At 40.0% G+C, this 9,265-nt stretch overlaps 1 protein-coding gene across 1 annotated transcript in view; it reads left to right on the top strand.

The window, feature by feature from the left end:
• Positions 1–3,210: 3,210 nt before the first annotated feature.
• Positions 3,211–9,265, top strand: part of LOC103360659 (lipid phosphate phosphatase-related protein type 4-like) — a 44,452-nt gene continuing 38,397 nt past the window's right edge. The window contains exon 1 of the mRNA XM_008286502.1: positions 3,211–3,294. Coding sequence (XP_008284724.1) covers positions 3,211–3,294 — 84 coding nt within the window. The remainder of the gene's footprint in view (positions 3,295–9,265) is intronic.

Here is a 9,265-nt window from a genome sequence, read left to right as displayed (position 1 = left end):
CACTTTCCTGTCTCTCTCTCTCTGTGTCCTATCAAATAAAGCCAAAAATATCTTAATATCTGGCTCTTCAAGGATATAAGTATCTGGAACTCCCAACCAGTCAGTCAGAACTGATAAAGCCTCTTGGATGAGAGGGGAAAGGTCTTCAAGGAACTCAAGCAAATCCAGTTGCTACGATTAATCTACCAGAATAATCATGACCTGGATGAATGAGGATATTCACAGATATCTTTAAAAAAATAAAAACTAAAAAAACGGTGGAGGAAAACCTCAGACAGTTTGGCCTTGAGCAGCATCAGATCTTCCAACAGGACAATGATCTGAAACATACAGCAAAAGTGGTCAAGAAATGGTCAAATGCTCTCTGGCCACTGATGAAAACCTTAAAAACTCATCTGTGTACCTATTTTAAATCGTCAGACGTAATTCTACACTGTTGCTTCCTCATGAAGGTTCAGGTCTATGAAGTTCCTGCAAGAATCTGTGAAGTGAACTGAAGAAATCATGTAACATAAATTACAATTTGGAAAGGATGTGAATACTTTGGGGGTGTAACTGAAGAAAAGAAACTGTAGTATATTGAGATAACAGGTGCAGAGTGAGACCTCTTGTTAGTTTTCCTCTCCGCCGCCTGGCACCTGCTGATTTATGTCAAGTTAGCAAACATTAGCCTGAAAAGACCAGATGTTGTCACATTGGTAGTACAGCTAATTCTACCACCAAAATAAAAGACACACAACTTAGGAATGGCTTGCTAAAATAAATATTCTAAAGATTGCACAGAAACATTAAAGGTCCCATATTGTGGCCATTTTGCAGAAAATTCATGAAACATTTTGTCAATGTTACAGCTCAAAATACTGCAAACATTGTTAACTGTTTAAACCCTGTTTCGCTTTGATAACCAACGAGCTGCTGTCGTCCACGTCAACCTTAAGGAAGAAAACTCTCTCTGCACCTGTTACTGACAGCTCAGAGCATAGCAGCTTAAACCAAAATGAGTTACACGACCAGAACTTTCTACTGCTTCTAACTTTCTCTCTGAGCAACTATTTTAGAAGAAAATAACGTAGAATTCACAACACAGCTGTTTTAATTCATGTGCGTGGTCAGTTTGTGCACTGTAAAGGAAGTTTAGAGTCGGCTCCACAACATCTAAAACCCCAGTCAGAGGTCACAGGTATCACAACGGTGGTTATCAACTTTCTTTGTTAACTTCCTTCTGTAGCCTTTGTGCTGGCATAAAAGTGTGCATGATGTGATTCTTCTTCTGCACGAAATCAACCAATCATGTGCTGCCTACTTCAATCAAAAGAACAAATTGTTATAATGGAGGGTTGTCCATCCATCCATTACCTATACACCGCTTAATCCTCACGAGGGTCGTGGGGGGCTGGAGCCTATCCCAGCTGAGACAGACGACCTAGCTCACTCACATTCACACCATTTAAAATCACCAGTTACCCTCAACATGTTTTTGGACCTTGTTTATGGAGGGCTGTGAAGGACCTAAAATTTGATGGTAGTTAAAAGCGCTGCTACTGCAAAAAAGGGAATGCTGGTAGAAAACTAGTCATCATGTGAGGTGATATATTTATTTTACAAATCAATGCTGTCGCTTATTTGACAGCTGCACATTAGAAATGCATTCAGATCTGACACGGTCCCATAATGAAGGATATTACTTTACTTTTTGGCCAAATCAAAGTGAAATTAATTGTACTGATTGAATAATCTCTGCGATAAATACCAATGGACTAATTAATGTTCTAATCTGTGTACAATTTGCTGCAACACCAGCATTGTGAAAAAAAAGGACTTGGCAGCAAATCAGGACCAAACATAAAAACATATTTATGCATTTTCTATATGACCAACTGTATACATGTAGGCTCCCATGGCATGGTTGTGTAGAATTTGAGCTAGATGACTATTTGCTAGTTACATGTGAGGCGGCACTTAGGTTAAACTCTTACTGACTTGTAAGGATAGGAGGCTAAATCGTAGTTGGAACGGTAGAGGTAAACGTCTTTATATTCTTAACAGATAGATAGATAGATAGATAGATAGATAGATAGATAGATAGATAGATAGATAGATAGATAGATAGATAGATAGATAGATACTTTATTTAAGTAAATTCAAGTTATCCAGTAATGCACACATATTACACGTAAGAAAAATAGGGTGCAATTAATGTTGGAAGAAGCACAAAGTGAAGGTACAAGAAAAAACAACAAATGTTGCAAGTAGATTGTTTTTTAAGTATAAAAATGTATAAATACAGAATAACAATAACAATTAAAATTAAAACTTTGCACCTTCAAGTTTACAATAATCACAAAGCGTGATCAAATAGATTTTCATCATCTATTTTCAAATTTAAAAATTTCAAGTGGAACTACTGTTTGAAAATAATTTATTATAGTGTAATATGATAGTACAGCATAACATAAAATTGATAGTATATTATGTAAAAAGTGCTGTGATGTAGCGTAAAGGGCGTTTATTTTGTAAATCCTGCCAAATGGTGTCATTTTTTAAAAAGTATAAAATAGTATAAATACGATATAACATAAAAATTAAAACTAAAACTTTACAACTTCAAGTTTAGAATAATCGCAGGGCATCATAAAACTGATTTTCAGCATACATTTTCAAACTTTTACATCTTCAAGTAGAACTTTTGCTTGAAAATATGACTTAATTGTATAATATTTCAAAAGTGCTTGAACGGCGTTTATTTTGAAAATCCTGCCGGTAGTCGTTGGTGGCTGCTGCCAGCTTACCGCGGTCACCTGCTGCAGCGGAGCCGAGCTGAGTGAGGCAGTGAGTGGGTGAGATGAGCCGAGGTGCCCGGGGCTGCTGAGGGGACACTGACTGGAGGACCGCTCTGCTCTCCACACACCGGACACGCTCCCAGGATGAAGGCCGACGTGAGCTCACAGGGCGGACAGCTTCGGAGCAGACAGCGGCCGCAGTCCGCCGCTGGCACCGTTTTTTGAAGCCCGCAAACCGCAGTTTAGGGGCGACAGCGGACGAATTCTTGTTAGCGGGCACCGACACCTCCAGCTCACCTCGCCGGGCGATGGAGGACCACCGTTAGTGGGCAGAGACCGAGGGCTCGGCCGGAATTTCGCCAAAATTACGACGGGAATCAGATACAGCTCCCTGTCTCCCGGTACCGGGGGAGACCACCGGCCGCTCGTGATGTCTCGTGCCAAGGAGCGGCTGAAAGGCGGGAAGGAGACCAAGGACAGCGTCACTCTGCTGCCGTGCTTTTACTTTGTAGAGGTGAATACCACTCAGTCAATCAATCAGTCAATCAATCAATCCATCAATCAATCAATCAATCAATCAATCAATCCAGCTATTTATCTTTCTATCAATCTGTCTATCAGTTTACAATGTCCAACTGTCCTTGTACACTGTAAAAAAGTAAAAAAATAAATAAAAATAAATCCGTTAAAAAAAATTACAGAAAAAAAACAGTGGAAATTTAATAAATTTTGATTTTATTTTTAAATTTTGAAAATAAAAACTGTGGAATACTGTAAAGTCTAAAAACTGCACTGAAAGCAAAAAAATGTATAAAATTGCAGCAAATATAAAAGAAATGGTGCAATTTTACAGTCACACACTGTAAAAGAAGGAATTACCATGTGTAAAAACCTAGATTTTTTAAAAAGTAGATGTTATTTACATTGTTTTTATGATGGTTAACAAGTACATTAATACAGTTTTTACTGGGATTTTACTGGTTATCTGTTATTCTGCAAAACAGGGAAAAAAATAGTAAAATAGCATTCTGCAGCCTGACACTGTCAAACAACAAATGACTATTTTTAAAAATACTGATCGTTGATATCAACATTATGTACAGTTCTGGTGTCTTTTTTTTTTTTTTTTTTTTTACAGTCAACATAACATTTAAGAAATGTTTTGCCATTTTTTAATCATTATTAACTGATAATAATAATAATCATAATAATCATAATAATAACAATTGTTCTTTCAAATACACACTGTAAATGTAAAAATGTACAGTTTTGGCCTATTTTTTTTAATAGTCAACAAATACAAAAAAAAAATCTATAACTTTAGTAGATATCTGTTTTTAAATAAAACAAGGCAAATCTGTCAAATGACACTTAAAAAAATACATTTTTTTAGTCCTTAATATACATATTTTTTCTTTTAATAACACTAAATATCTGTACAATAATTATATTTCTTAGCTAATTCAAACAGCACAAACGGAGTAAATTTACAGTCCCATACTGGAAAAGGGGAAATATTAATGATTTTTTTTTTTTTGGGTGGCATTTACAGTTTTGGCCTGTTTTTATACAGTGACATGTAAATTCATAGTTTTCTTCTGTGATTTCACCAGCTATTATGTGTAATTTAACAAGACAGGGACACTGTGAAATAACAGTAAATTGTCCAGAAAGTTGCAGTCTGAAACTAGTCAGAAAACGTTTCGTTTTACAGTGTAGCTGGTGAATCAGTGCTCCTGCTCAGCCAGGCTGTTTCTGCTGTAGGGCTGGTTTGTAAGTGTGAACAGCTCAGAGTGGGTTTCTGCTGCTGACAGATGTCAGTCAGACATTTGGCAGCTCTTTCTCAGACACATCTAGCTGTAGCTGCAGTCAGGTGGAGCGATCAATCACACAGTCAGGAAAAGCTAATGATGCAAATACATATTAAGTTATCATTCTGGATTCACACTGAAGAAGGCTGTTGATGTGCCGCATAACAGCGAGCCAGACAGGCTGTAATCCTGCTATCAAGAAAGCTGTGCAGTTTGATAGCAGTGATGCTGAAAATCTGTATTCACCTCATCCCTGTGTACCCAGTTGTTTTTGCAGCCAGTGACTCTGCAGTCTCCACTGGTTATTGTGATTCCTCGTGCATACGACAGTTTTGTGCAAAGATTTGTACAGCTTGTCCCAATACGTGCAAATATCTCGAGCACCTAAATATCACTCATGTGTCATGCATCAGTCAAAACACCTTGACAGAGAACAGTGGAGCGAGTCCAAATCTCATGCCGCACTAATGCACTGTAGACTCGATGTCCATTTAATCATCAGTGGTAAGACATTAATGGCCACAGGTTTTGGTTTTAGTCTGCCCCTGACAGATCACTGTGTTCCTCTGACTCTATCACAGTAATTGTTCCTCTCCCTTGGACTGAAGCCGACAGTCATGCTGCATTTAGTTCATACGCCCCCAGACTGTGAACAGCCTTCCTGTAGGCTCGACTGTGTGCACTCCTTTCAGCATTTAAAATGATCATTATTATTAATAACGATGGTATTAGCATGAAGTGGAGTAGTAGTCGTAGTAGTAATCGTAGTAGTAGTGGCCGGTTCGGGTTTTCTTTGTTTGGATTTAACCTAAATCTGTAGTACTGTGAGAGTAGAACACAGTGGCAGTATATTCTGTATCACTGCGTACTCAGTGACAGGCGGTGTGAAATGATATGCATTGTGCAGTATTTCCTCAGTTAACCTTACACTTTAATGAGCCTAATCTTTATGCGTTTGTCGCAGACAGAACGTTTTCACTCTTTTCTTCTTCACTCAATTGTAGCCTTTTTTTTTGTTCTCTCAAAATTGTGGGCTGAGGAGCAGCAGAAAAATCCCATTTTCTTGCAGATTAAATGGTAAACAGGATAATTGAAAATCTTGTATTGAGTCTTGCTACTGCTCAGACTCTACAGGCACAGTCAGGTGTGGAATTTGAATAGTCTTGCTACAACATCAAAGAGAAAAAAATGGTGACCGATCATGCTGTGGCACAGACCAACATTATACCCCGTTTACATATTAACACATACCTGGATTACCAGACAACCCACATTAATGACAACACTGAGGATGCTTTCAAACATAATGGCATGAATCATTTCTATTTGTTAATTAACTCATTGAAACCCATGAAAAATAGCCTATGCACTTGTAGACCGTTTTTTAAACTCCTCGGCACGTAGTTTGTTTGGACAATGTGCCACAGTTCTTCTTTTTGGGATTTAGGCTGCCTCTGTGTCTTCTGTCTCTTCATGGTGTCAGACCATCTGCTGCAGGACTCCTTGTTCTTCCTGGGCCTGAACATAGTTCTTCATGGCTCTGGCTGGATGTTTGGGTTCATTGTGCTGCTGCAGAATGAGTTTGGGACCAATCAGACGCCTCACTGACAGTGTGGCATGATGGACAAGAATCTCAGGTGCTTAATGCTGAGGTCAGACTGGGGATCGGCTGATAGGCTTTTTTCTTGGCTGATACCAATATCAATTATTGATAATCAAGAAAGACTGATAACTAACATTTGGGGTCGAGATACATTAAATGTTATATATTAACACCACATGGTTGCAGGGATCCTGTCATTTATAAGTAGCGTACTTCACTAATAAGGATTTCTGTACTATGACTGCATATGTACAATAGAAAAAGGTGCAATGACGTCAAAGTGATACGTAGGCTGCTCTCCTGTTTACTGTGAGATTGATTTATTGTCATTGAACATTTTGTCTCCTGCAGTTCTGTCTGCTCTTCTTCTCTGTTTTGTTTGTCTTCCATTACTCTATCACTTTTATTGTCCGGTAAGGTCGTGTCTCAAAGCACTTTTTATTTCTGTCTATCACACCCTGCTTGAAGTCATCTGTGACTGCCTCCCAATTTAGCTGCTAGCCGTCAGTGTAGCCTAAGTCACTGTGAAAGTAGCTAATGTCCTGATTTGTGGGGATGGTTGTGCTTCTTGTTCAGTTTTTGCAGCTTGTGTCTCTGCTAGAGAGACGTGTCTGTTAGTGAGAGCAGAGTGCAGTACAGTTATTCTTTCTTTAGAAAGACGTTGCTGTACTCTACAAGGTGTGTCAGAAAAGTTCCAGGACTGGTGTCACAAAATAAATATCTTAAACCCAAACTACAAACTACAAGTTTTCCCCTTCAAAGTAATCCCCCTGGAGTCTAACACACTTTCCCAGCATTCTCTGCCACTCCTGGAAGGATTCTTCCAGGATCCTCTGCAGCTCCGTCGTCACAGCCATCTTGATGTCGTCCACGTCTTCAAAACGGGTCCCCTTGATGACCCCCTTGAGCTTGGGGAAGAGGAAAAACTCCCATGGAGCCAGGTGGGGTGAGTAGGGAGGTTGCTCCAGCACGGAGATGTTCTTCTCAGCCAGGAACTGTGGGATGCTCAGGGCATCGTGAGCAGGTGTGTTGTCATGGTGAAGCAGCCACGACTTGTCCTGCCACAACTCTGGCCTTTTCTCGCGCACTGAATAAAACAAACGCCGCAGAATCTCCTTGTTGACGTGCTGGTTGATCGTCTGAAGGGGAAAGCTGGTAGTTTGTAGTTTGGGTATGAAATCTATCTTTTGTGACACCAGTCCTGGAACTTTTGCTATTTATAAACACCTTGTAGATAGCATTAGCAACAGGCTAAGAGCCACAGCAAACCTCTCAGTGTTAGCCTTAGCCTAGCACCGTCAGCAAATAAGTTGTACTGACACAAAGAAGTGACTTATTCAGGCATTTTCCGCTTTACGGGCAAACTGAGCATGGTTGTGTAAGACTGCAGTGTTAATTACAACTTCAACATCTGCTACCTCATCTTCCAAACACAGCTCCTTGAATTCACCAGAGCTGCTTCACTGCGCAAATGCTGTCTGTAAACAATAAAAAAAAAAAAAACAGTAAAAAAAAGTAAAACCAATTTCTATCACTGTTCTCACTGAGAGGTTTGCTGTGGCTCTTAGCCTGTTGCTAATGCTATCTAGAATACAGCAACATCTCTCTGAAGACAGACTACCTGCAGCAAACTGCTCTAACTGACAGACACGTCACTCCAGCAGAGACACAAGCTGCAAAAACTGAAGAAGACACACAACCATCACCACAAATCAGGACATTAGCTACTTTCACAGCGGCGTAGGCTATGCTAACAGCTAGCAGCTAAGTTGGGAGGCAGCCACAGATGACTTCAAGCAGTGTGTGATAGACAGGAATAAAAAATGCTTTGAGACATGACGTTACCGGTGCACCTTGAAAAATTTTTGCCCGTTCTTCAAGGTACGCTGTTAGGAAACTTAATGTGAACACAACAATAAAGAACTTACAGAACTGAATAGACATACACTCAACAATAAAAAAAGAGGGGATGATGTCACCTTGGCACCCATTAAATTAAGAAAGCAAATAAAACCAATAGGTGCACAGAAGGTGAAGCGGGCAAGGCTGCTGCACTGCACTGAGGTTAAGGTTGAGAGTGGTCTGGACCTGGTATGTCTGGCTAGGAACCCCACACCGACATCTCCATGCAGCCCAACATCAACCCAGCCCTCGAAGCAGGCTGCCAAGAGTGCGTTGCTTAGATGGAGGTGGTGGGGACACGAGACACTGGGTGTTTTTAGGTTGCGAAGCCCATTTCACAAGGAAAGCTGACGGTTGTTGCCGACTTCGTGTCCACCAGGGGAGGCCTGTGGGTGCTGACACTGCTGCCCTGCTGTTGACTGCTTGTTTCCCTCATGATATCTCTCAGAGCATGTAAGAAACACCACATGACCAAGGTCATAGGTTTTCACAGGAGGTGGCAGTCTTTTAGTTTTCATTGACTGCAACGAACAGTAAGAAAATAACTCAAATCTGACTAAAACTAATTCAGATTTTCTTCAAAATACTAAGAATACATTTACACCTGTGATTTTTTTTCTTACTGTGACATGTCAGAATGTCTTTCATGAAAAAGGGCAGTAAATCCCACAGTGGGAATGACTCATATACGGTGCAGAAAAAGTGTTAATTGAGACTATTAGATCCAACGTCATGATTGCAAAGTCTGCTGCTGACTGCTTATTTCTTTCATATCTCTTGTAGCATATAAAAACACAACATCCATGCAGCCATTATCTATACACTGCTTATTCCTCACTCGAGTCATGGGGGGGCTGGAGCCTATCCCAGCTGACTCAGGGCGAAGGCAGGGGACACCCTATCACAGGGCCACACTTAGAGACAGACAACCAATCACACTCACACCTACGGACAATTTAGACTCACCAATTAACCTCAACATGTTTCTTGGACTGTGGGAGGAACATTTTCAACAGATGCAGTCTTTAAAATGTTCAGTTTAACGTCACACATAAAAAAGAAAATCACAGAATGTTTGGCATTTTTACATGAAGGACTTGAAAATAAATTGATTATTCAGCCAATCATTTCAGTTTGAATCCTGAGCTGAATGACTTCATGAATGTGCA

This window comes from Stegastes partitus, unplaced genomic scaffold, assembly GCF_000690725.1.
Source record: "Stegastes partitus isolate 25-593 unplaced genomic scaffold, Stegastes_partitus-1.0.2 Scaffold457, whole genome shotgun sequence".
Lineage (NCBI taxonomy): Eukaryota > Metazoa > Chordata > Actinopteri > Pomacentridae > Stegastes > Stegastes partitus.
Note: the sequence above shows the minus strand (reverse complement) of the source record. Positions and strands in the feature narration are given on the sequence as shown.